The sequence below is a fragment of the Procambarus clarkii genome, chromosome 24 (assembly GCF_040958095.1).
Source record: "Procambarus clarkii isolate CNS0578487 chromosome 24, FALCON_Pclarkii_2.0, whole genome shotgun sequence".
NCBI lineage: Eukaryota > Metazoa > Arthropoda > Malacostraca > Decapoda > Cambaridae > Procambarus > Procambarus clarkii.
Window position 1 is genome coordinate 9,513,896 of NC_091173.1, and position 25,613 is coordinate 9,539,508.

The 25,613-nt window shown below is 40.2% G+C and overlaps 1 protein-coding gene across 7 annotated transcripts in view; it reads right to left on the reverse strand.

Moving 5' to 3' along the window:
* Positions 1 to 576: 576 nt before the first annotated feature.
* Positions 577 to 25,613, reverse strand: part of Esyt2 (extended synaptotagmin-like protein 2) — an 86,757-nt gene continuing 61,720 nt past the window's right edge. For 5 of the 7 annotated variants that reach the window (XM_069330548.1, XM_069330547.1, XM_069330546.1 and 2 more), the window contains exons 12-18: positions 24,397 to 24,540; positions 23,299 to 23,454; positions 22,180 to 22,432; positions 7,488 to 7,629; positions 6,161 to 6,256; positions 5,259 to 5,502; positions 577 to 4,790 (exon numbers count right to left, since the gene is read on the reverse strand). In XM_069330548.1, the coding sequence (XP_069186649.1) occupies positions 4,704 to 4,790; positions 5,259 to 5,502; positions 6,161 to 6,256; positions 7,488 to 7,629; positions 22,180 to 22,432; positions 23,299 to 23,454; positions 24,397 to 24,540 (1,122 nt within the window). In that variant the 3' untranslated portion in view covers positions 577 to 4,703. Of the gene's footprint in view, positions 4,791 to 5,258; positions 5,503 to 6,160; positions 6,257 to 7,487; positions 7,630 to 9,699; positions 9,783 to 22,179; positions 22,433 to 23,298; positions 23,455 to 24,396; positions 24,541 to 25,613 lie in introns of those variants that run through there. The other 2 variants (XM_069330550.1, XM_069330552.1) reach the window with 2 other exon arrangements.

The following is a 25,613-nucleotide window of genomic DNA, read 5'->3' on the forward strand; positions in this document are numbered from 1 at the left end:
AGTTGTGTGCAAACACACACACTTTTGCTTACCAACAACACTGAAGAAAAATATTTTAAATATCCATCTTATTTTTAAACTGGAGGTCAGTTTGCATAAAATTTCGGTTTGGTGCCTTCTTTTGATAATTACTTACTTGTGTAAAATTTGAGAAATCTTTAATGTTTTTTTCTTCATGATATTATTTCCTACTCAAATCTCCAATTTTACCCCAATCATACACCAAATGTTGACCCCTATGAGCCACAGGCCACAGTTTTCTTGGCAGACAGCATCCAGATGAAGGGGGGGTATTGCCAATTACAGGTTGAAATGAGAGAAAAAAATTGATAGGGAGGCTTAAACTTTTGCTCGTGGCAATTAGCCACAGGCCAAAGTTTAAGTCTCCCTCACACTAGTCCAGAAGAGGTGCTTCATAAGCCACCATTAACTGTCCTTCAGATCCTTGAAGCCCTTGAGCCACCCTCTCCCTGGATAAGTACAGGTCATGTTGGGGATATTATAGCTCTACCTATAGTACAGTACTATGCAAGTCAGAGGATTTAATAGTTTGATATTATTCAGTGAACACACAAGTTATTTTGGTTTGCTTTATTAAATGATCAATAATCACCTTCACCATTACAATAATTATGAAATGGGACAGTTTATTTTTTATGAAATGAGGAACATGTAAAATATTTAATGTCATGATTTATATAATTTAGAAAACTTTATGAGAGGATTAAATGTATTACATTAGAGCACCATAACAGATATAATGTATAAAAACAACAATTTTCATTGTGGGCTAAAATTAAACATTTCTGTTGTATCTGGATACAAATCTAAATATCATTTTGATACCAGCATTGCTGTTGTTTACATACATCAAGTACAATGACAATGAATATGTGCTGTGTACAGAGGTTCTTCCCTGTCCTATACATTTCAAGTGTTCTCAGTTACCATTAACTTTCAGTTAGTACTAATGGCTACCTCATTAATGAAGCTGATGCTTTACATCTTGAAATACACGTTATGCAAAAGCATAATACACTAGCTTATTTTAAGGAACTGTATTTCACAATAATACCATTAGATAATATCTTGTATTAAGCATACTCAATAATAATTCTATAGTAGAGTAATTGCAATGTATTCTGGCTGTTTAATAATGTATACATACATTTCTGGTAAACTGTGGCAGCTGTAATAATTATATATAAAAATTCATGATCTTTGTTATCCTATAAATAATGAAGATCAACCATTATTACACTATACAGGAAGCACTGAGCACCGACAAAACTGAAAAAATCACGGGTGTCCCAGTTAAGCAAAAGTGTATTATGGTGTAGCACCTGTGTGTCCTCTCCCAGAGGCACGCACACACACACACACACACATTACACAATATTAGTGCTTGCCAATTTATAATATTACTACAATATAACATGTAGTTTTTAGGACCATGTATGCTTCTTTAATCCTAACCCAAAATTTATACTAACATTAATATCTATGCTGAAGCTACAGTACTTATTCCTATTGGATCTTACTTTAAATTTATATAGAGTTGTCTGTCAAGCTACCTAATAATTCACAGCACTGAGAAGGCATTAAACACCTGAACTTTCCATGTACAGTTCTGTATAGAAATGTGCAAGAAATCCATAATAAATAAATTACAGTACAATTACATACATATATATATATATATATATATATATATATATATATATATATATATATATATATATATATATATATATATATATATATAATGGTACTGTACAGTAATTTATAACCATGAAGGGAAATAAAACTGGAAATTATTTAAGCACTTTTGTGTTAATCAACACATCAAAAGTATTAACACAGAAGCACTCAAATAATTTCTTGTTGCATTTTCTCTTTAAGTCATACATTTTCATATTATCCATCATGTATTAATTTTTTTGTGGTACACACATATGTATGTAACTTTTTTTTTTTTAAGATTTAGGAGATCTTAGAAGAGGCCAGATAGCAAGACATAAATCTCCTGTCCTACAATGCATTCATAAGACCAGTTTTTTGGAGCAAATCAAAGGAATCTCATGCATTTTTAACTTGCCAGCTTATACTGTCATAGTCCATTATTTTCATGTCTGTAAATTTTTTCAGACAGATAAGTTATCACTTTGTCCCCCCAGAGTGTGTCAGGCTGTCAGGTCAAGTGCATGAGGTATGAGAAGCAGGAGTATACTTACCAGCATTCTACTACTGTATGATAGTGTCATAAGAGCTATTTAGTAGTATCTCCATAAATATATTGGTATGTTTAGTCATCAATGCTGTAAGAATTTGGAAGGCCATGCATTTCCTGTTAATACTGTCTCTAATTTCTATACATTTTTTTAAGAAAGGTGATGCGCCAACATTGCATACATTAATGTATAAGTAGTAGTATATAGACGTTCAAGGCAAAGTATGTGTGGATATAATTCATGGATGGCTTTCACTCACAGTACCTATGTACACAACTAAAATATAGCACCAATTCCCAAAATATGTTTTAAACTTATAAAACTTTTCTGCTTTGACATTATTTTATCACTTTTGAATTAGTGTACATTATCTATACATAATAAAATAATTTTATCTTGCTTATCAGAGAGCAAGGATTAAACAAAATACTGTACCAAAGTTTTATTTAAACAGTATATAAATTATAAATAATGCTTTTAGGATAAAAAATACCTTGAAAACAATTATTTGCTTAATTTCTAACAGAAGGAAATTTATGAAATAAATATTTCCACTACATTAGCATAATGCTAAACCATATATTAATGTCTAAAACTACAATATAATTATTTTCCAAACTAAACAAAAACTTTAGAATAACATAATTCAAATACAACTTACTTCATGTATACTGAAGTGTGCAGCCACTTAAAAATTTACGTAAAAAAGAGAGATTCTTTACACCTACTGTGCAGCCAATACATAATTCTTGTCATTGTCTATGGCAGGAAGGTCAGTTACAAGAAGGATACTGAAAACATATGGACCATTAATTTTTCCAACCTTTATCGATGTACGCAGATCTCACAATAACGTGGCTGAAGAATTGATGACCAAACCACACACCAGAGGATGGAGAAACGACGACATTACACTCCGTCCTGCACCATTATCAAGTCGATTGTGATAATGGTCCAGGATGGACCGAAACATCATTTCTTCATCCTCTGGTGTGTGGTTTGGTCTTCTTTATTGATGTACGCACTCCACTGCAGGTCTCCAGGCTTTTTTTTTCAAGATTGTAGATGTCAGCAAATCATTTATGCCCCTCTATAAATACTTTGATATAGAAATATAATAAACCAGCAAATTTACTGATTAGTTATTTTCTCACTAATGTGAGGGCATTCATCACTGCAGTAATTGCCAGATGAATCCACAGCAGTAATTGCCAGATGAATCAAGAAACCATCTTTAGTCCATAGCAGAAATTAAATTACAAGAAATTGCCCAATTCTGGTTAAGACTATTATTCAAAGCCTACAAAAAATAATAAAGATATATAAAAATATTAAAATATTAGAAATAAAGTCCAGCGAAGGACCAAGTTGGCACACTTGTATAATGTAATAAGATTACTACCCACATATGAACACACAATCCAAAAATATTAATGTGTGACTTACATACTATGTTCTACACACAACCTCACCAATGGGGTAATATGAATTAATATAAAAACCTGTGCCAAAAGCTGCTTCAACATGGATGAAGCAGGACTAACTGTACATGAAAATATATGTGGCAACAACAAAAATATTGACTATAAATACTTTTAACATATGCATTTTACTGAAGCAGATCTATTTGTGCACTGCCTTTTATGCTGCAGACTATGGCAAAACAACAATCCTGGACTGACAAACACTACTTAAGGCCACACCATATAAATTTTAAACAATACAAAAAAATGATTTTTCCAACATCTAAATATACATTTATGATTTTTGATAGAAACTATCATACCTGGTACTAGTTACATCGCCTAAAACTATCATAAACTCTGATATTACAGCAATATCTAGAACGTTCAATTTTTATATCCAATTTAAAATGTATGGTCCAATATTCAATACACATGTATGAATAGAGAGCAGATTTCCTATTTTCATATCCTCCTTGAGAACATTCTCCGATCGTAGTTACGAAGTGTGCTGGCCAGGTGTGTCACCTCATTCCAGGAATTGCACAAAATTATCCCAATGCTGAAATGCTTTTGCCGTCTCTCATCAGTGATGTATTAGATGTCATTTTCCCCTGAATCATGTTTCACCCAATCGGTTTCACGAGTTTAAGTACAGTACGCATAAACGTTAACACATTTTTGTATGTCAGAGGTGATAAACTATACCACAAAACAAGAGTTTAAAATATATGGCTATCTTAAAAAAAAGTAAATGTGCAATTAATCTCTAAACTTAATTCAGAAGAAAAAAGTGAATCAATAAGCGCATAATTACAAATGGATCATATGAAACTGACAAAGCTCATGAACTAATTGAAAAAGGTACTGTTTTACAATTGGTTTGTGGTTACATGAATCATCACATTTTCTTCTTTTTCTTCTTACCCTTAGCTAGATCAGCTAGTTTGGTCATTCTACGCAGACTGCCCCTCCAACTTCCTACTCGGCTCAGCACACTTCGCCTTCCTCACTCATCATCCTCGTCTGTGGCTGGAGCAATATCATACCACTGAGTCACCTTATCTGCATCCAGAAGCCCGCAGTCTAGGTGGACCTGATAACAAAAGTGAAATAATCAGACTTCTGGATTTATCTGGACATAGAAGATAATGCGTACTGTATATGGATATCTGGATAAGCCTCCATAGATAAACAGGACCATAATATTTATTTTGTAATCCAATTACTGTATAGAAATGCAAACTCTCTATGACAAAACCCATTTTCTATTAATATTCAAAATCTACTGCTACATCCAATTATATCTGTAAACATTCTCATGATAGAAAATGTATTTTAAGTAAATCAGTCTTATCAGTTACTTGGAACTAATAATTTTCAAAAGCAATTGGTTCTTGCTGATATGGTATCCAAGATATTTCTGTAACTCGCCATCTATTCTATACCCATTAAATACTGTAGTTGAATATTTGAATTTTCACCTGTCTTATCTTACTTAGGCCATTATGCTTTCTATGCAAAAATAAACAACAAATCTAAGGAGCAGAAAAAATTAACAAACCTGTCCCATTTTAGGTGATCGTTGCAAGAATAAAAGTCCCTTCTTGTTGATTATATTTACTTCTAGTGTACGCCGTGTCAGTTCATTTGGAGGAATGGAATACTCAAACCGCTCATCATACTTAGGGTTGCAGCTGTCTTTAATCACATCTGTTTTACGTTTACTGTCTTTGGAGCGATCAGGAAGAAGATAAAGTTTCACATATGGGTCTGGCAGCTCTCCATCTTCCTCAACTGGCAGGTTTCTGAGGAAAAACCATCAATGCTTTGATACAGCAATTTTATTTCAGTATAGGTTATTCACTATGATTTAGAAAAATTGCCTGTTCTGAACTAAAAATCTGCAGCTATCTATTATTTAAAGTTCAAAACTGACTGAAATTATCGAATTAACATCACCAATGAATTCCTAAACCCAAACACCTAAACAAAAACTTGTACTATGCAACATTTTATGCCAAATCAATAAAATATTTCCAAAATGGCCAAAAGTGGCAATTTTGAATTTGTGGCTTTTATGGAGTTAGCCCACACTTTCTGAGGGGGCATGGGGGTAAAAATTCTTATTTAGCCTTCACGCAACAGAAATTTATTGAACAATGAACCTTCACTCTCAATGGTCATGGAAGTACTGAAAATGAGCCAACAAAAAATTTTCCCTGCTCGATGCGTCAGTAACCAAGATACATCACACTCGCTTGTTCACAATTATTTGACCAAAATTTTTTATATAATTACATATGGTATTTCATATTTTGTTCAGCAAAGCATATGTTATCAATATTAATAAGGATACTGTACTACTGATATTTAGACCCTCTTTGTCTTTGATTTGAAGTAAGTACAACCCATTTTAAATTTACTTTACAGAGCCCAAAAAGCAAGTAGTATATTTCTACGTACGAAATTTGGTGAACAACAATAACTAGGTTGCTGCGAGGTCCATACTTGACAGTCAACTCAATGCGACCTATTCCGTGGATGCCGGCCACATTTGTTCTGAAGAAGATAAAGAATAAAGGAAAAAATATTATCATTGATGATGTACGGTAATAGCAGTCAAGATATGGGAAAGGTCTGACACAGATGCCATAGTATGTATGGTGATACAATTATATACAAAATAAATCTTGGTAGTAATGTCAGCACAAGATTTGAATAGTGATGAGAATTCAAAACGTTGCCAAGAAAAATTAAGTTGGAACACTGAAATCTTGGCACTACACACACTATAAATGAGACTTCTCAATGCTGTTAATTATGAGACAGAATAGCAAATGACTGCATGGTGGGCAGTTTGGAATTAATGTGTGGGGAGGGGGGGGGGGATGCAACCAAATTATGTAAAGCCACAAAGAAAATGCAAAACAGGGCCATACCACACAATAAGAGTAAAGATGGTCAGGTGTTGGACAAAGGTTCCACTCGGTGAACTACTTCCATAATGAGGAAACAGGAACAATCACTTTTTCATGCAGATTTCTTGTAAACCATGCCATGGATTACAAGGTACCTCCAGCTTTTTTTTTTTTCTAAATACTGTATGCTTTCAAGCTAATTTGCTAAAGAATTACATCTTGTATACTGTACTTTACTATCTAGAACTTCCATCTTTTCTATGAATGAACAAGTCTTGCCTCCCAGTCACCTACTCTTCCTCTTCCTGAAGTATTACCATCATCACTAGTACCCTTCCCAAATTTTTTTTGTATTCATGACACTACATAGCTCTGGTAATACTATCTTTAATGCATACTCATATCATTCATAATTAAACATTAATGTTTCATTAGAAACTTTCCCAGACTTAAGACACCTCTTATGTCAAAACAAAAATACTTTAGTTAATTTGTGTTCACCATCATGTTCGCTTATCCTATTTCAGTTGAGAACCGAGTCTTTCGGGAACTCATTGTGCTGCTGAACAATAAGTGGTCGTATTATTCTTTTTATGATGGCTTAAACTTTACAATAACTAATTATAATATACAATGAACTATGCCAAGCAAACATGGAAGATGGCTAGCTTATAATAAAGTGCATTTTATTAACCCCTGAACTGTGCAGCTAATTAAGCATACTGTACTACATCAAGATGCGCCTGACTAAAATAGTTCACAAATCAAATGTGGAGGAAATCACATACAGTGACTAGAGCAGTGTGAGGGCTAATTGAAAATGAACATTAAAAAAAAAAAAAAATACAAATCCAATTAGTTCTCTGACTTGCCTTTGTCTGAGGTCACAATCTTCAGTAATTTTAAGAGACGGTGCCATGTGCATGAGTGGAGATGCTGCAGACGACATAACCTCATCTATGGTCTTCACTACAGTTGGTTCACTCGCCTTCCGCTCAGGTTTAACTGGAGCCACTGCAACACCATGAGTTGATACCCAAACTTCAGTGATAACATGCAAATTATTTATGATTCAGCAAACCAAAACTTAAATTTTGGTTTGCTAATATTGGTAAATAAAAACTTAAATAATTTTTAAATTTACCTACTGTGTACTGAAGATCAGAATCAGCAAACATTAATGATTTACATTCCCACAGAACACTACAAAGTATTTCAAATATCAATCGAGTGTGAATATGTGAATTTAAATACAAATTATATATTATATATATTATATATGTATGTATGTATGTATGTATGTATGTATGTATGTATGTATGTATGTATGTATGTATGTATGTATGTATGTACAGTATGTTTATTTTTACAAAAGGTTCGATGTATACCACTTCTACTGGCAATATAAAAAATATGTTTTTGGACAAAATACGTTGTTCATCACCAAGCATTTAGTCGTTTGTTAAGTGTTACAACTCATAAATTTAGTTATATGATTCATTAATATAAATTAGTTAATGTCAATTTAAATAGTGGCACAATAGGAGCAACAAGAAAAACATTACATGAAAAATGTTTGGCATCAGAAAGGGGGTCAAGTAACCCACAAGATATTTAAAGAGGGGAGCACAGAGATAAAATACTTTCATGCCACATGCAATACTCGAATGATAATCAAATACCATACCTACTGATTTATTATATGGTTGATAATGGGAACAGTGATACACTAAAAAAAAATTTGACTATGGAAATGATGACAAACTACAAAAATGGCTTGTTTACTTTATGGATGAAACTGTGAGGGAAAAACCATGTCATGTAATGTAGCCACAGCAATACGTGTCCAATAATATGATTTAAATAAATCTTCTAGCCTTGCATTTGGTCGGGTCTTTAACCGATTCACTTTTAAATCAAGGAAATAACAATGGGAAAAGGTAGCTCTGACGGAATTTCACATACAGACAGGATTAGAAAGTGTGTTCTTTTTGTCAATGATGAGGAATTGCAATATTTGAGAGCGTGAAAAATTAACTGAAAAATAATTCAAAGAAGAATGAAGTAAGAGAGACTGGGCAAGAGTGGAGAGAGTTGTGAAGTATCAATTTAAAGAGGCCAAGATTTGTTATATCATGGCAGTTTATTTTACTTAAAGGCTAAATATATATAACACTGACAAGAAAATATATAAGAAATTGCTGGAGCCTTGAAGAGAGCCAGAAGTAAAGGTGTGATCCAATAAGTATCAGTGTACTATATATTATAGGTAAGTTTACATGGAAGAGGGCAAGGATTTCATGAGTATTATATTATTACTTATCACACACAATCATTACTGCAGTTACCACACACCAACATTACCTACCACACACTGCATACTCTACACATGGGTTCAGTGCTCACATGTCACACACTTCTCAACACTTTGATTAAGCACTACACACCTTCATTTACAACACTTGTGACTCCCTGCCAAACCCTCACTACCCACTACCCCCCCTCCCTAACTACCCACCATACACCCTCACTACCACTCACTGTGTATTACCTTCACTATGCACCTTCACATCAAACAAATGCTCAAACATCAATGATGATAATTACTGTTACTAGCAGTAACATAACCACTCCAACTATAACCACTTCAGCTAATACTACAATGCCACTGACAAGCCTTCATGCACTTGTTAAAAGACATTCAACAGAGAAGCAGATGCACTACCTGATCCACAGAGCAACTCTGTACTGAAAGTCAAATGAGGCAGAAAACTGTTAGTTAGCACATTGTCTAAATTTACGTTGAAGATAAAATACAGGAAAGCTTAAGCAAACTGAAATAGTAACTAACGTTTATCATGCTACTGAAAATACAGGTGCACATATACTGTATATACATAGCAGCAAAGCACTATACAGTACAGCCTTCATATTATGAAGTTGGATGCAACTACTGGAGAACAGCAGAGTGACAGGCAAACACTGAAAAATTGTCCCTGAAAAGGAGTGTGAAACACAGTTGAGAGGTTGTGAGAGGCCCAAGATGGTCAGCGCTGCTGCTAGAGAAGGAACAGTTCAAATTACCATGACGAGAGAAAATAACGGGAGCGGCATGCCATGTGTTCTCTACAGGGTTTTATCTCCAATACCTCTCACTATCCAGGGCTCTTAAAATAAAAATAAAAAAGATGCTTTATATAATTATGCATTTAAATAATTACAGGACTTCATGCAAAAACAAAAATTCTATCGATTTGAATAAACCTGTTAAAAAGTCAAAGCTCTAATACAGTATAATAAAGCACATGTAATCACAGTTATGATAATCATGACTGATACATCAAATAATGAATGAATAATTTAGACAAGATCTGAATCATAAAGCGAGTTTATAAATCAATTATCGGTGCTCAATTCAGCAAATTCTTCAAAATATTCGTATATAATTCTCCAGGTTTTACATTTTAATGCAAGTGGCCCACATTCAGAAAAAATTAAAATTACCAGCTATAGTGTTTCTAAAACTTTAATTCCTATAAAACCAAAGAAAATACCTCTTAAAGTTTAAAACTTTTGCAATAAATGAAGACTAAACCACACACCAGAAGATGAGGAGACGAGGACTTTTCGGTCTGTCGTGGACCATTATAAAGTCAATTGTGAAACTAAGACTATTTGAAACTTTTCGTAAATCTTGAACACCTGATATTACACCTCAAATATAAGAAATTTACCAAATTCCTAAATTAGAGCAACACTGTATAAGAGATCTAGACTTTCACTAGCATTCAAGTCCTGTATTGGCCTGTTATCCAGAATTTAATGTTTGTTTTTATCTCTTGCATAGATTTTTATTCTCAAAGTTAAGAATCCTATATGTATTTTACTCAAGATGTATATACCTATATAGTTTGAATAAAAAATATTCGAGCTAAATTTTTTTTTAAATATAAAATATTGTTCTGAATGAAGTAAAGTCAATGCCCTTTAGTGTGTAATGCCCTTCATAGTGAAATATCGTAGCAATAATTCTTGTAAGGTGTTGTTATAGAAGGACATTTAATGACAATATAAAAATTATGGCCACAAAGCAGCAGTGGTTATGTTACAGCTATTTATGACGACTCATCTTAAAATATAAGTGGCTTTCCTTGGGCTGGATGATGTATCTTATGTAACAAGTTAGGACAACTGATAATGGAATAAGGTATATTGGGATACATTGAGATTCAAGCCAAGAAATAATACTACTGTATATAACTACATATTTTACATTATCTGAAGGATACTGATGTATAAAGATATATACGGTAAATGCAAGTAATCATCAAAAGAAAGTGCCAAGCCCAGAAATGCTATCAGTAGTGATTGTCATAAAATATTCAAAAGGTCATAGATATAATTCAGGAGGCCTATACAAGAAAAAAAACCAGCGTTGAATGTAATGAAACGCCATTTTCTGGGTGAGACCCGGAGGCTCCCCGGAGCTTTACCGGCTGATATGCTAATGTCAGACTTTGGCATCAGTCATGTGTATGGAGTTCTAGGGCCTACCGGGGACCACGAGCCAGAACCTGGCCCCCTCAGAGAGGCAAGGGGAGCAATGGCCTATAGAAACCCCCGTGTGGTTGGAAGCATTCTATGTCTGCCATCGACCGGGTCAAGCATCCAGAAAGGTAAGCATTCCAAAACAAACCCCTATTCTGGTGAAAATTGCTACCTAAGCCGAACTAGTGAATAGAACTCTTCAACAGAAAACACGGAAACTAGTATGACGTCATACGTCACCGCGCCGCTGTCTGCGCAGCTCCCCCCTCCCCGGGAGGGGGAAGGGGGAGCCCCAGACCTCCCACGCCGGCTATCCACCCATCAGTTCTGAGGCTGGATGTCAAAACACGCGAAAAACGCCGACCGGAGGGAGGGAGGGTTGCCGGGGAGCCTCCGGGTCTCACCCAGAAAATGGCGTTTCATTACATTCAACGCTGGTTTTCTGGGGGGAGCCCCGTCGGCTCCCCGGAGCTAACTACCCACAGAGGAAGGTCAAAGGGACAAAACCGGGAGGCGGACACCACGCACCCCCCAAGGAGGCGAGACAACCGGCAGCAAACGCCAACCCAAGGCGCCACAGCCCCGAAAATCCCGGGAACAACACGAGAACCACGAGCAGCAAGGCCCCTGCACGAACACCAAAAATCCATGCCCGAAAGACTGCAAGGCCACGTCGCCCAGACGGCAGCGAGAGCAGCGAAGCCACGAACGCCACAGGCATGAGGGAAGAACACAGGCAGCTTAGCCGCAAGAACACGGCTGACCACCCGGGACACCATCACCCGCGAACCGGGAAGAACAGAACCGGATCAACGCAAAACGCGCTCCGGACCCAAACGCCGTGGCACGCAAACAACAGCAGAGGGCCGCCACTGAACACAAAAACGACACACCCCCGGCCCGACCAACAAAACACCAACAAACCCTGGACCCCTCCAGAATGCAGCAGCCCCACCCCGCGCCAGAAAAGATGGAGACTGCTGCCATCAAACAACCAAAACGCTAAAACCGAAGGAGCAAGAAAACACAGCAAACCGACCCCCAGAGGCAAAGGCCCAAAGGAAAGAGCCGACGAAAAAACACACCGGAACCGAAGGGGCACTACCAACCGAGGAGAAGACAGAGCACGCTGACCAGAGACCAGGATGGTGCAAGCGGCGCACGAACAGGCCGGAGGTGAAATGACGCACAAGACAGCTGACTAACGGTGCAGAAGCAACACCAAGACCGAAAGCAAGCTGAAGCGGCTCCGCCTGCGCCGCACGAAAAGAGGCGACAGTATGTGGCAAGACGACGGCCACCAACCCCTACTAGAAAACCAAGCCGAGAGTAAACCAAGCCAACAAGGAGGACCCACCGAAGAAGGGACAGGAAAAGGAAGGACCGCCAAAATACCCCATACTGCCGCCAAGAAGCACGCAGGTGGGACACCTACCACGAAGCCACCTGACCACCAACCGGAGGCGAGACCACGAGGCAGAACATAAGCAGCCCCGACAAGGCCCCCCCCCGAGCCCAGGAAAAAGGCGGAGCCGCGAGAAGATCTCGGGCGCGACCACCGAAACCCAGGCGGCACAAGGAGATGGAACGTCTGCCGAACAGAAAAAACTCCGAAGCATGCAAGCCCGCCAGGAGTTCAGAAACGACGGGTCCGACGCGAGACATCGCAAGAACCCCCCCCAAAAAAAGGAAAACAACAACAACCGGCAGGGCAAGCTAGGAAAACCAAAGAAGGCGGAAGGGTCGCCGCCAGAACAGGACCCGAACCAAGGGGCACGAACAACTGCAACAGACCGAGACAAAGAAGCACATCACAGGACACAGGCTGACCAACGCCTAAGAACACACGCAGAACATTCCTGCTGCAGAAGAGGCAGGAAGAAAGAGCAGAAGCACAAAAAAAAAAAAAAAAACCAGGAGAACAACCAGGGGTGGACAATCAGGCAGGGACAAAAACCCCACGCAATCCCCAGGCACAAAACGGCAGCAAAGCGCCACTCCACAACCGGACACAGGAACAAGGACACGCCACCGTGAAACACGGTACCAATGCTCACGTGCAGCAGCAGCAGCAACAGGCACCACTGCAACATGCAACATGTAAAGAGCAACTCCCCTCTGCAAAGGCAGAGAACGGAGCAGGCAGACCCCAGACAGGGCCAACGGAGACACGACAAAACCCTGCAGGCCCAGAAACCTGCACCAGGCGACCGACGGCGGAGAAAACCCCGCTCGATACCTGCTGGATGAGGTACTGGGAGCTCTTTTACACCTCAAGCCCGGCCCAAGGTCAGGCCAGACCGGCCAGAGGATGGCCCACCAGGCAGCTGCTAGGAGCAGTCCACCGGCCCACATACCCCCACAACCAGGACGGGCCGGAACTGCCATACGAAAACAGGCCAGTGCGCCCTGGAAGTCCACGGACGAACCAGCAAGAAGGCTTATGCTCGCAAGTAGGTCGTGTAACAAGCACAGACCACTGATGGTAATACAGTGTTCCCCAAAAGTGCCAATAGCACCACTGCACTCCACTGGTACTATCCCGCAAGTTCTACCAGATAGGCGGGACCCAAGAGCCAGAGCTCAAATCCTGCAAGCACAGCCAGGAGCCTCACCAGGTGAGTACAGAACCAACCCTACAACCCCCACACCTCACAACATTAAAAAAGGAGGGTCCCCTGAATGACTCCAGCATGGGTTGGACATGCACATGAGGGGGACAGGAAGGGGTGATAAAGGGACAGTCACTGGTGTGCGAACGGTCTCAGTCGTACAAAATTATACCTAAATAAAAACAGGTATATGAACACCGCCGCATCCAGCGCCCGGCCAAAAGACGCCAGACCGCAGAAACTCACCTGGCGAATGGTGGCTCGAACTTGACACGACTCAACCGTGCCCAGAAGAACTTGGGAGCACCGCCAGGTGAAGACGCCAGAGCCGGACCCGCAGGAGAACAGGGAGAGGCGAAGGAGGCGGTCCACACCCATGACACAGAAAACCGCGGTGTCCTCCCCACAACTGGGAACCAGGACACCCCTGGTGCAAAGGGGCACATACCGCAGCCAGGGAGAAGAACGAGAGGCGAAGCACTGTAGCAAAAAAGGGCGCAAAACCCCAGCACTGAACCATCGCCCAGACCAAAACAAACTCCACGGCGCATGCGCATAACACGCTGGCCGAACCGCACACCCTCTCTGCGGGAAGGCGCCAGCCAGGACTATTGCACGAGAAAAGGAGCCAAAAGAGGAAGCAGGAACAATAAAACCGGCCAAAGAAGCAAAGAGCCCCAAAAAAAAAAGGGAACCCAAACGGGCGACAAGTAGCCCAACCGGGCGACAAGTAGCCCAACCGGGCGACAAGTAGCCCAACCGGGCGACAAGTAGCCCAACCGGGCGACAAGTAGCCCAACCGGGCGACAAGTAGCCCAACCGGGCGACAAGTAGCCCAACCGGGCGACAAGTAGCCCAACAGGGCGACAAGTAGCCCAACAGGGCGACAAGTACTAGGAGCCGACAGACGTTCCAATAATGCGGGAAGTAGCGAAAAACCTTCCCGTACCCTCGAGAACACAGAAGCCAACACTAGTCCCGAAGGCACACGAAGGCGCAGGCGCACCCGAGATCAAAAGTCACGCAGAACCCCAACGAACGGGGAAACATGACAAAAACACCGTCCCAAAAAACGGGGGAGGAAACATCCACCCACAGGACGGAACCAACCGACTCAAAGGCCAAGGAACCGAGCCCGGGGAGGGGCCGACGTCCAACAGCACGTACGGCGAGTGGGGAGGAAAGACCCCACTCCGCGTAACCACAAGCCCCGCCTAGAGGGGGATAAAACCCCCCACGGGGTCTAACGGGGCCAAGGCCCCCCCCAAGGCAGCCCCTCCCCAGCCCCGGGAACCTACACGACAGGCCCCGGGGCCGAGCCGTTCCCCCAAAGCCCCGGCCGTACCAGAAAACCGGGGCAGCCGTGAAAACACTAAGGAAGGGAGCCCACTGGCAGACTCATACAACACGGCTGGAGGAACAGGCCCAAATGCCCCCGTCACTACCCCGGAAGGGGAATTCCCCGAGACTGCCCGAGTCTCAACACCACGAAACACCCCGCCCTGAACCTACAGACGGTAAGGAACCGGATGCAGGCAGGAAGGGTGAACCAGGGGAAAGACAAGGGGGCGTGGATGCAACCAACACCCCCAAGTCCCAAAACGAAATACAACGGGGCAGCCCCGGGGCTCCCGGGGAGGAAACCACGAGAACGTTGCCACCACCAAGGCTCAAGTGCAACGCCCCTGCTGCCCGCACCCGCTTTGTTAGCACAACTGGGTAACCGAGCCACAACGAGCAACCAAACTCGCAGGACACCGGGTCGAAGGTGTCACCGACCCCACAGGCAGCAGACGGAGGCAAAACAGAGAGTCACCCAGAGACAAAAGGTGAGAGCAACCCTCAAACTCGCTGGAAGCGAGGGGGGGGCTCTGGGGTCACATCCATCGGACCCGCGCGCCCCCAGGGGTTTCCCAGGGTCCCGAGCGTTTACTTTAAGAGGACTCGCGCTCAGGTAATCCCAGGCAGGGTACTGCTAACCGGCACCCAAGCTACCAAACAACTTTCTAAGAGCTGAACCCCCGGGACGTGTACACTCACGGGGACCTAGCAGGGGGTACCACCAGAAATACTCAGAACACAAGGGACACAAGGGGCAAGAACGAAGGCAGACCCCCCCACCAGGTATATAAACAAAAGAAAAAGAAAACCCCGCAAGAGGACAGCGTACCCAAGCGGAACAGAGCCGGCCGCTATGATTGGTAAAGACAAGCTGCACAGTACCCCGCGCCCCACCAGTGCAAACACCGCCCCTTACTCTAAGGCGAACAAGGGAGACAGAACACCCGAGCACACAAAGAGCGGCCGAAAACCAAGCGGTAAACGGCCAAGCAGGGGCAGGACCCAAGGAACTTGTGGAAGGTGGCCCCAAGCCCCAAGGGCAGTACTTACAGGGCACCTAGGGAAGGGAACCCTAGGCGCATGCAGCCCGAGTACTGAAGAATCACACCCGGCTCACGCACCACCTAGAAAACAGACACCACACTCTAGGTACAGTGCTGAAACAACCACTGGAGCCGGAGCACATAACCAGTGCCTATAGCATCAGCCGAAGAACTGATGGGTGGATAGCCGGCGTGGGAGGTCTGGGGCTCCCCCTTCCCCCTCCCGGGGAGGGGGGAGCTGCGCAGACAGCGGCGCGGTGACGTATGACGTCATACTAGTTTCCGTGTTTTCTGTTGAAGAGTTCTATTCACTAGTTCGGCTTAGGTAGCAATTTTCACCAGAATAGGGGTTTGTTTTGGAATGCTTACCTTTCTGGATGCTTGACCCGGTCGATGGCAGACATAGAATGCTTCCAACCACACGGGGGTTTCTATAGGCCATTGCTCCCCTTGCCTCTCTGAGGGGGCCAGGTTCTGGCTCGTGGTCCCCGGTAGGCCCTAGAACTCCATACACATGACTGATGCCAAAGTCTGACATTAGCATATCAGCCGGTAAAGCTCCGGGGAGCCGACGGGGCTCCCCCCAGAAAAAGACATAATATGTCTGATGTGAAATAAGTTGGATTCACCCAGTATTTCAATGAGACACATGAATCAAACCATGGGCAAGCAAATTTTCCAGTCAAGAAAATCAAGACATTCAATCAGGTGAGAGACTTAGCAGAACAATGCAGTTCCACTAGTAAGGTGAAGGGCTTTGTTTCATTAAGTGCCAATGAGTTAATCATATGTGGGCAATGAGTAACATAGCCACACACATTTCCACACTTGCTATTTCAGTAACAGGCTTCATAAGTGCAAATAATATGGTTGCAGATTGATAACCATTCATAACCAATCTCCAATGGATGCAGATTGAGTTATGAATGATGGTAAGGAATTCAAGTAAGGAATTTGTTTCTGGGAAAATAGGACTGGCACGAATGGCCACTTTAGCAGTGGTGTCTACAAGGACATTGGAAGCAATACTAAAAGAATGAGCAAGACAATTTTCACAATATAAATATTTACAATATATACATTTGAGTTAATCAAAGTATATACCGAGTTTTAATCTAAGACTTGTGACATTTGACTAATAATGTAATGGTGTAACCAGTCACTGGTAGTGTAAGTATAGCACTACTGCAAGTTGACACATATTTTACTAGAACGACATGACAAGCTTATTTAAAAAGAACTGGTTGATTATATTTACTGGGGTACGTTTCTGCCAATGGAGTGACTAGTCAAGGCATCCCATTGCTTGACACATCACACACATCACTGATGTCAACGTCATCAGTGCTCACCGAGTTTTGATTCATAAATCAGACTCAATATGTCAATGGCTGTACTCAGCTCTAGGGAGCATAGGTAGTCTTTAAAGCGAGACTTTTAAGACATTTCTGCAAAAACTGTGCAAAAAATCCAGCGTTGAATGTAATGAAACAGCATTTTTCTGGGTGAGAACCGGATGCTCCCCAGAGCTATAACCGGGCTGATGTATATATATTAGACCGTGGCAATAGTCAGTCGATGGAGTTCTATGCCTACTGGGGACCACGAACCAGAATTTGACTTCCTCCAGAGAGGCATGAGGAGCAATGGCCTATAGACAACCCCTAGTAGTTGGAAGCAGTCTATATCTGCCATCTACCATGTCAGGCACCCAGAAAAGTAGGAATCCCAAAACAAACTACAGCTGGTTAAAAATTGTAAACCAAAACCAGAACGAGCAAGCAAAACTCCCCAATCAGAAAACAAGCATTTGCAAAATTCAATTGCAAAATTCACCCACACACTTTAAAACTCGGTATAAATGTGCTTACCCGCTTAAACCAAAGACTGTGTAATCTAATACTGAATTATACAACTCTTAGGCTGTTTAGCACATTAAAAAATAATATAATCTGGCCATGACAACAATTTACTGCCATGTGAGTAAATATGTAGTATCACTTTTCTGGAGGGGTATATGCTGCGTAGAACATAAATTATCTCATTCATTTTCATGATGTGCTTATCAAGGAATGGAGCAGAAAGCCTTCTTTTATATTGTAAGCAATTGCTAAAATACACTAAAATATAGCCAAGATTATTGTCATAAGTGAGCATGGCTTTGGGTTTCCACAAATTTGTTATATAAAGAAGAGAGAACAATAAATGACAGAATTAATCTAACTACTATTCACTGGATAATATTTTAAGATAAATTTAGGGGAAACTCATGGGCAGCACAAGCAACCACATGAATAAAGCATTCTATACTCCAAAAATCAATTGCCAGCATAGTAAATTTTTGTTGCCTAAATTCAAGATACAGTACTAAAATATGTAGTGACTAGATTACTTGCTAGCTAAAATATCATAATATAATTAACGCATCACAGTTTACAGTGAAAATTCCAAGCGCCATTAGGTAAAATTTATCTACAGGATATCATAAATAAATGCATGCTAGACAAAATTACGTATTGCCTTCATTATCTGTACAAGTATACATATACAATCACAGGTTACATTTGGCAACTTTAGCAGGCTTCACTATACAGCAGACCGATGCCCTCATCACACTAAGTGCTACTATGGAAAATTAGGCATTATCAAGAAATTGAAGGATACAATTAAAGAACATACATTCGTACACACACGCAATTACTCAGGATACTATAAGCATATAGGAGATTAACTATGGAGTACCAAGTAACAATTTGAGGCCCCAAACCTTCTCAAGCACACACACAGGAAACAGTCCACAGATTAGCACTAGATTATTAGCACGATAAAATACCCATGTTACAAGGACAGGTTGAATGAATTGAAACGTGGATGCTTAAGAAATGCACACATTGCTAATACAGTATGGTTAAATATAAACCATATTACCTATATTACATATAGGTATTGTAATATGGTTAGTACCAACTGGTCACGATAGCTAAGGTCTCGATAACTAAGGAAGTATCAATTGACCAATTGATACTTCCAGATGTCTGGATAACTGAAAATACAGATACTGTACTTGAATGAAAGATAGGGAGGTAATTTTTTGGTAGTTTTGGTATTTATTTTAAAACACATGGGTTAAAAATACATGTAATAGTTTTAAAAGGATTGCACTAATGCCAGAAACCAATGAAATTTGGAGATATTTGATATAAATAAGTGCTCGCTACCACTAAATTGGGTCAAGACTTCTCAAATCATCTAGACATAAATTTCTGGTTCATCACCCCCCATTAACTGGATATGCTCCACTTAATAAGGGTGGAGAACCAGGAATTTCCATGTCCAGATAATCCAACAATCAGGAAAGTGCAGATCCATATAATGGTAGCTCCAATATATATAGAGGAGAGTATTTATAAGGAAGAACATGCTGTGTGAAGAGGGGTGTAACCAGGATAAGGGGTCCATAACAAGAGTACACATACTAGGCAGACCCAGGATAAAGAACACAATGGTGGGGGCCCCAAATAGGACACAATGGTAACATATATGGGGTGATAACAGGCTGATGGGCCATACAAGGGGAATGCCAAGACTAAGGGAACAAAGACGAAGGGTCACACAAGGGGAAGGAACCAAGACACAAGGTCATATACAGTATGTAGAAGACCTATGACTAGAGGCCACAAAGGGGGATGAGACCAGGACGAGGGAGCAAATGGAAGCTAGACATCTGAGCCAAAGATAAAATCCTGGTTTGGAAAAACATTACACTGGTCAATTAAAGATCCAGGTGTGGCCCAGAAGCTGGAGCTTGATTCCCACAAACACGGGTGAGAAATAACATACACGACACACACAAACACACACATTACAGAGCATGATTAACAAAAATGTGGCAGAATTACAACTAACAGGAAATAGTTAACAAAAGGTAACTTTTTACAATATACAACAATGTAATACCATGCAACAAAACACATAATTACCTTCAAGACAAACAACAAACTATAGAACAAAACATTTAATACAAATGAGCATTAGATTAGTCTGGTAACAACCTGGACTACCAACACATGAAACACAGATGTTAGCCATTATCTAACTGATAATTTATTTCACTAGCCATGAACAACCTACAATATTATCTCCTATTTACTACATCCACAATCTACTATTTGTGTTAGATTAACTTACACAGTTTCTGTCACTGGATTTCACATCTCTGGACTTCTCCAAAATATTTACCAAAATAGAATATACTGTACTATTTTTGCCAATCTTATGATTATTAGCTCCTCTGACTTATTAAAAAATGTTGAAATTTTATAACAGCCATGAGTTTAATTGTTCATGGTACAAATACAATAAGTTCTATTGTATGATGAGTTCTCTTACTCAATAAGTGTTATCTTTAACCCATTTGAGAAAGACTATGATCAAACACAACCAGGCCATATTGACTCTCACAACCCAGTGAGAAAAATATGGTGGGAAAGAAGATCCTGGAAATACCGTACGTTTTCATAAAATTTTGTTTATCATGAGCTACTTTTGTATTTTTGTCTATCACTCAACACAGTTTAAGGTACAATATGGAGAACGCTAGCTTTGTGATCAGGTCCCTTTTTCGGATTGAGATTTAGGGCAAGGATCCTGGGACCAATGTTAGATCTTCACCTATTTTATTGTTCTTCTGTGTTGTTAGTCATGGCTTATCAACACAGGATATGAGCCCCATTATTTTTGTCACAAGCTGTTCTTGAATTTTCTGGTGATAATCCGAGGTTGTGAGTGTGGGAGTCTCATGTGTTCCTCGCACAACTGTCAGTCATGTCTTGATGTCTAGCTCTGTTCACATCTTGCTTTGGTCTATTTTTCTTGGTTCTGATCATCTCGCAGCTATTTGAAAGCTGGGGTGGCACATGAATGTATCTGCATTCTTCCATTGTTTACACATGATGTTTTGGGGTCAGTTCTCTCCTTTCTGCCTGGAGGTTGGGTGTTGTAGTTTTCCTTCATATACGACCATGTCCTTTGTCTCTACCGGGTTTTGTCTAGCCAGGTGTGCGCTTAGATGGCTCTGGTGCTTTATTCCTATTCTACAGTCGATACTCTCCTCTGTTCTCAAGAGCACAGGCTCTTGATCACCTTTCGTTTTATGTAGTTCTGATGGTGCGTTTTGCTCTGGGCATTGGTCTGTCTTTTCTTCCCACCTTTGGCCTCCCATGGCCATTAAGATCTGATTATGCTATTTTCTAGCAATATTTTCTGCAATCAGTTACCTGTCAGTACAGTAGTTCGACACTGCAGGGAGGGAGGACCCTCGATATAAGCCTTAACATGTATACATACACTGGTTGCCTGTCCCTCAACAAAATGATTTATTATTATATCACAACTGTGTCAATCACATCCTTGGAAAAGAATGCCGTGTCTTAGAAAGCTATTCATCAAGACAAAATGCTATTTGTTAAGCCAATTAAACATTATGTATTGAATAACTTAAATAGTTTAGTAGATAGCAAAGAAAAAAAAAAAAGTTCCACAAGAAATACACCCAGGTCCCCTATTTCCAATAATGTATTATATAGAATAACAAACCTGCATCAAAAGATATTGCAGCTGGCAATTGTCACTTATTATGGTTCATTCTGCCAAGCTCCAGAAACAGTTTTAATTCCAATTAAAAGCATTATGTTTATATATGTAGTTTATGGCATATGCTTGACTGTACCAGTCAATTGTATATTTAATATTTGAAGAATTATATTCTGATCAAATAGCTAAGTAGGTGTTTGTAATGCAACAAGCTCATCATTGCACTGAGTTTGAAGAAAAGCAACAAGATATCCAAGCTATACTGCATTTGTATATTTGGTCATGCATCTCAAAAGCTTACAAACCGACTGAAGATTTCGGCATAATGTGAAGCTTCATGCCTCCTACTGCTTACATCAATACTTGCAGGCATCTTGCAAGCGTGCCCTCTACCTACACGAGCCCTGGATATCGTGAGAGAACCTTACCAGCATCTGCAACCACTCCTGGGCCTTCACTCTTTTCTGCTTCCTTTATGGGGGCAGCATTTTTCTCAGGAACAGAATTGCTGGGGGTTTCTTTGGATGGGAGAGAAGCAAGGGGGGGCTCTGGGACTGTTGACGGGGAAGTGGGTGGAGGGGGTTCAGAGATCGCAGCAGGAGTAGAGGAATCTATTTCAGCCTCACCCTTTTCCTTTGGACCACCGTCCCCATCATCTTTTTTGAGGGCTGTCTTCAGGATCTGTGGAAAATCAGATCACAAGCTAATATACTTACAGTACATTTAATTAATATCTCAGGGTTTTTCCTCCCTCCAGGTTGATGTGTCTACACCCCCCCATTAAAGAAAGATAAGCAAGGTAATGATGAATTAATGAGAATGTATTACATCTCTCTAACATGTCTATACTGTATATCTATATGCAGTATCTATATCTATACATGTACAGTAAATGTATATTTACTATACATGTATAGATATTTATCTATACATCTACTTGTATATCTCCCTCTTTAGTAATCTTGGCGAGTGACTTTTCCTTTTTTTACTTTACTCAAGTACACTCGTGCTTTTGGCAAGCAACTATAAACTACTTTATTTATTAACCAAGCCAACATGTGAAGCTCATCAACGTATTTTCCAGCTGACCCATCAAAACTCCTTAATACCTGAATGTAGCTGTCATATCTTTACAAGAAATAGGTCTATGCCCTCAAAGAAAGTTCCCAGACAAACAGCACCTCCCTGGCTTCATAGGATTATAGGGAGTACCTCCCTGTGATCAATCACTAATCATAGCTGCACTTTAGGGGTTAAGCTTCCCTAAGCAATGTGCAGTGTCATATGGTATGACACAGACAAAATGGGATTTTAGGATACTTGCAGCACAATGATACAGCTCAAAATGAAGCTTTATACATTAAATCAAAGTCTTATTTATTAACACAAGTGAACATACTTGCTTTTCAACACTACAAACTGTTTAAAAATCCCTTGTTAACATTACAGGATAATACATCTTCATAAATTAATTTCCTCTTCTTTATTATATTTACTTTAGGTGCTACAAACTAAATGTAAAGGTAGTGATGGTGGCCAAAAATTACCCTGAGAGTTAATGTAAGCTTGAGAGACGCCAGGCCACCGCTCGCACCACTCAGTGTGTACTCTTCATTCTTCACCTCCAGATTACGTTCCTTCAGCAACACATTCAGATCCAACTCGATCTTACCCTGTATTTGGCTTGTTTTATGATCAATGACCTGAAATTCACAATATATATATATTAATAAAGCTTAAAATCAAGTCATGTATGGTGATATTACAATGACTACTCCTGTACCATTAAGTAGTCAATGCATTACTGTTTTTAAATCATTACTTATATATTACACTATGGCATTCATAATTATTTAAGCATTACTACTAATTTCTTACTGTACTGTATATGCCTTTTACTACTGTACAACTTTTCTTTGTGGAACATAACATTTATGGAATATTTGCATCATTTTACTTTTCCACAAACATAATCAATTAAAAATAAGAATTATGCTTCAAAAACAAACCAATATCATAAGATTATCAGTTTGTTATTTTTATATTTCCTATCTCAAAACACTTTTTAACCATGAATTTATTGGATAGAGTGTTCAAAATACAATAATAATGAGTATATATAATAATATTTAATAAAACTACGGTATGTAATGATCTGGTGTTACTTTGCCAGCGAGGAAGTGAGGGCAATTCTCATCATCTACATTATAATATTTGTGTGTCCTTACTTAGAAACATTTACATACGGTACTAGCAACAAGCAGTGCTTTAGTGGGCGTATGCTCCACAGCAGATAGGTAACCACATGCACAAAAGCTATCATCTTCAAACATACTGCTACTACATAAAGCTTCAGAATCTCTCAAACCCTTGTCAGTGAGCCCATATACCTGGTGAGGGTTTCGGGAGTTCTACTCTCAATGCAGTACAGCTCTGTAACAATACGGTACCTCGAATCACTTATTTGGCTGCCAGTACGTTATTATCACTAACCACATACAGTACTTGTATTGGAAATCATAAATTGGAACTATGAAATCTTTTGTCTAGACTGGTGGTTTTCTGAACCAACATAAAAATTTATATACCCCTTAAAATAAATCTAATAAAGTATATTTCCTTCATAGAAACAATTTAAGTTATACCTCAATTTTCAGTTCCTGTGTACGTGGGTTTCTCACAAGGAAAGTGAACCCTTCCTCAAACACTGGATCGTTAGTGCGCTGACGGACAGACGTCTCCTGCTGAGTGTTGCCAACATGCAGCCGCACAAACGGATCAGGGATGGTCTGTTGGTGCATGAAATATTATGAACATTCATTCTAGATACAGTATCACAAATCACACACACACAAGTAAAAATATATATAGGCTAGTTTTCATATTTGATGGTTATTATTACCATTATCTTTTCTAATTATAGTACAGTGTAATAACACCCGAGTACAATTCAAGCACAATGGTGTTAACATAGAATTTATTGCATATATTTTAAGATGGTGGTTCTATTAGATGAATACAGTTTCAATTACAAAAAATCACTAAATGAATATGAGAAGGTTCTGTCTGAGCATGGCACTTGGATGTTCCGTAAGACAAAATCTCTGCCTATCTAATTGGGCCAATCATGATAGTTAGGGTAGGGTAATAATCTGCACCGGCACAACAGGCACCTTTTCAAATATCCCTGTTGGGTCATACTGGTGTTAGGGAGGAAATGGAGAAAAGACTACACAGAATGATCACCAAAAGTTTAGTAACATTTGAAGTCTTTCCAAGACATTCCTGTATAATATATACTAAGTAGTAGTACTTCAAACTGCCTGTTTTCCCACCAGCTTGCTATTCTAACTGGCACCAGATGGCAGCACCCAATTTCAGAGGTGCAAAGGTGACACCTCAGCTCTACCAACCCCAAACCCTGATGTTAAAAGGTACGCTAAAAAAGGTACAGGGAGCGCTAGACATGACAATCACTAATGTGAACTAAGCACACCCTATGTAAAAGTGCAAAGCCCATACATGCATAAGCAGCAGGGCTAGGTGTGATTGCAGATACAATACACAGTTAACTACAGCATTATACTACTACTCACCAGTAAGCCTCACAGTAGAGAACAAGTTCTATGCATTGCCCAGAAGTAAGGTGACACAGGTCTTAATGGTTATTTCAAAGAGGGACTCGAACCCTTCAGAGTAAGTATAGGTACAGCGAAACCTCAGTTTTCGAATGCCCCTTTTTTTGAATGTCTCGGTTCTCGAGCTCAATTTCTTAAACTTTGGCTCGGTATTCAAGGTTTGCCTTGGTGTTCAAGTTTGTTGATACACGTACGGGCCGACCGAGCATGTGGCGCGCATCAGT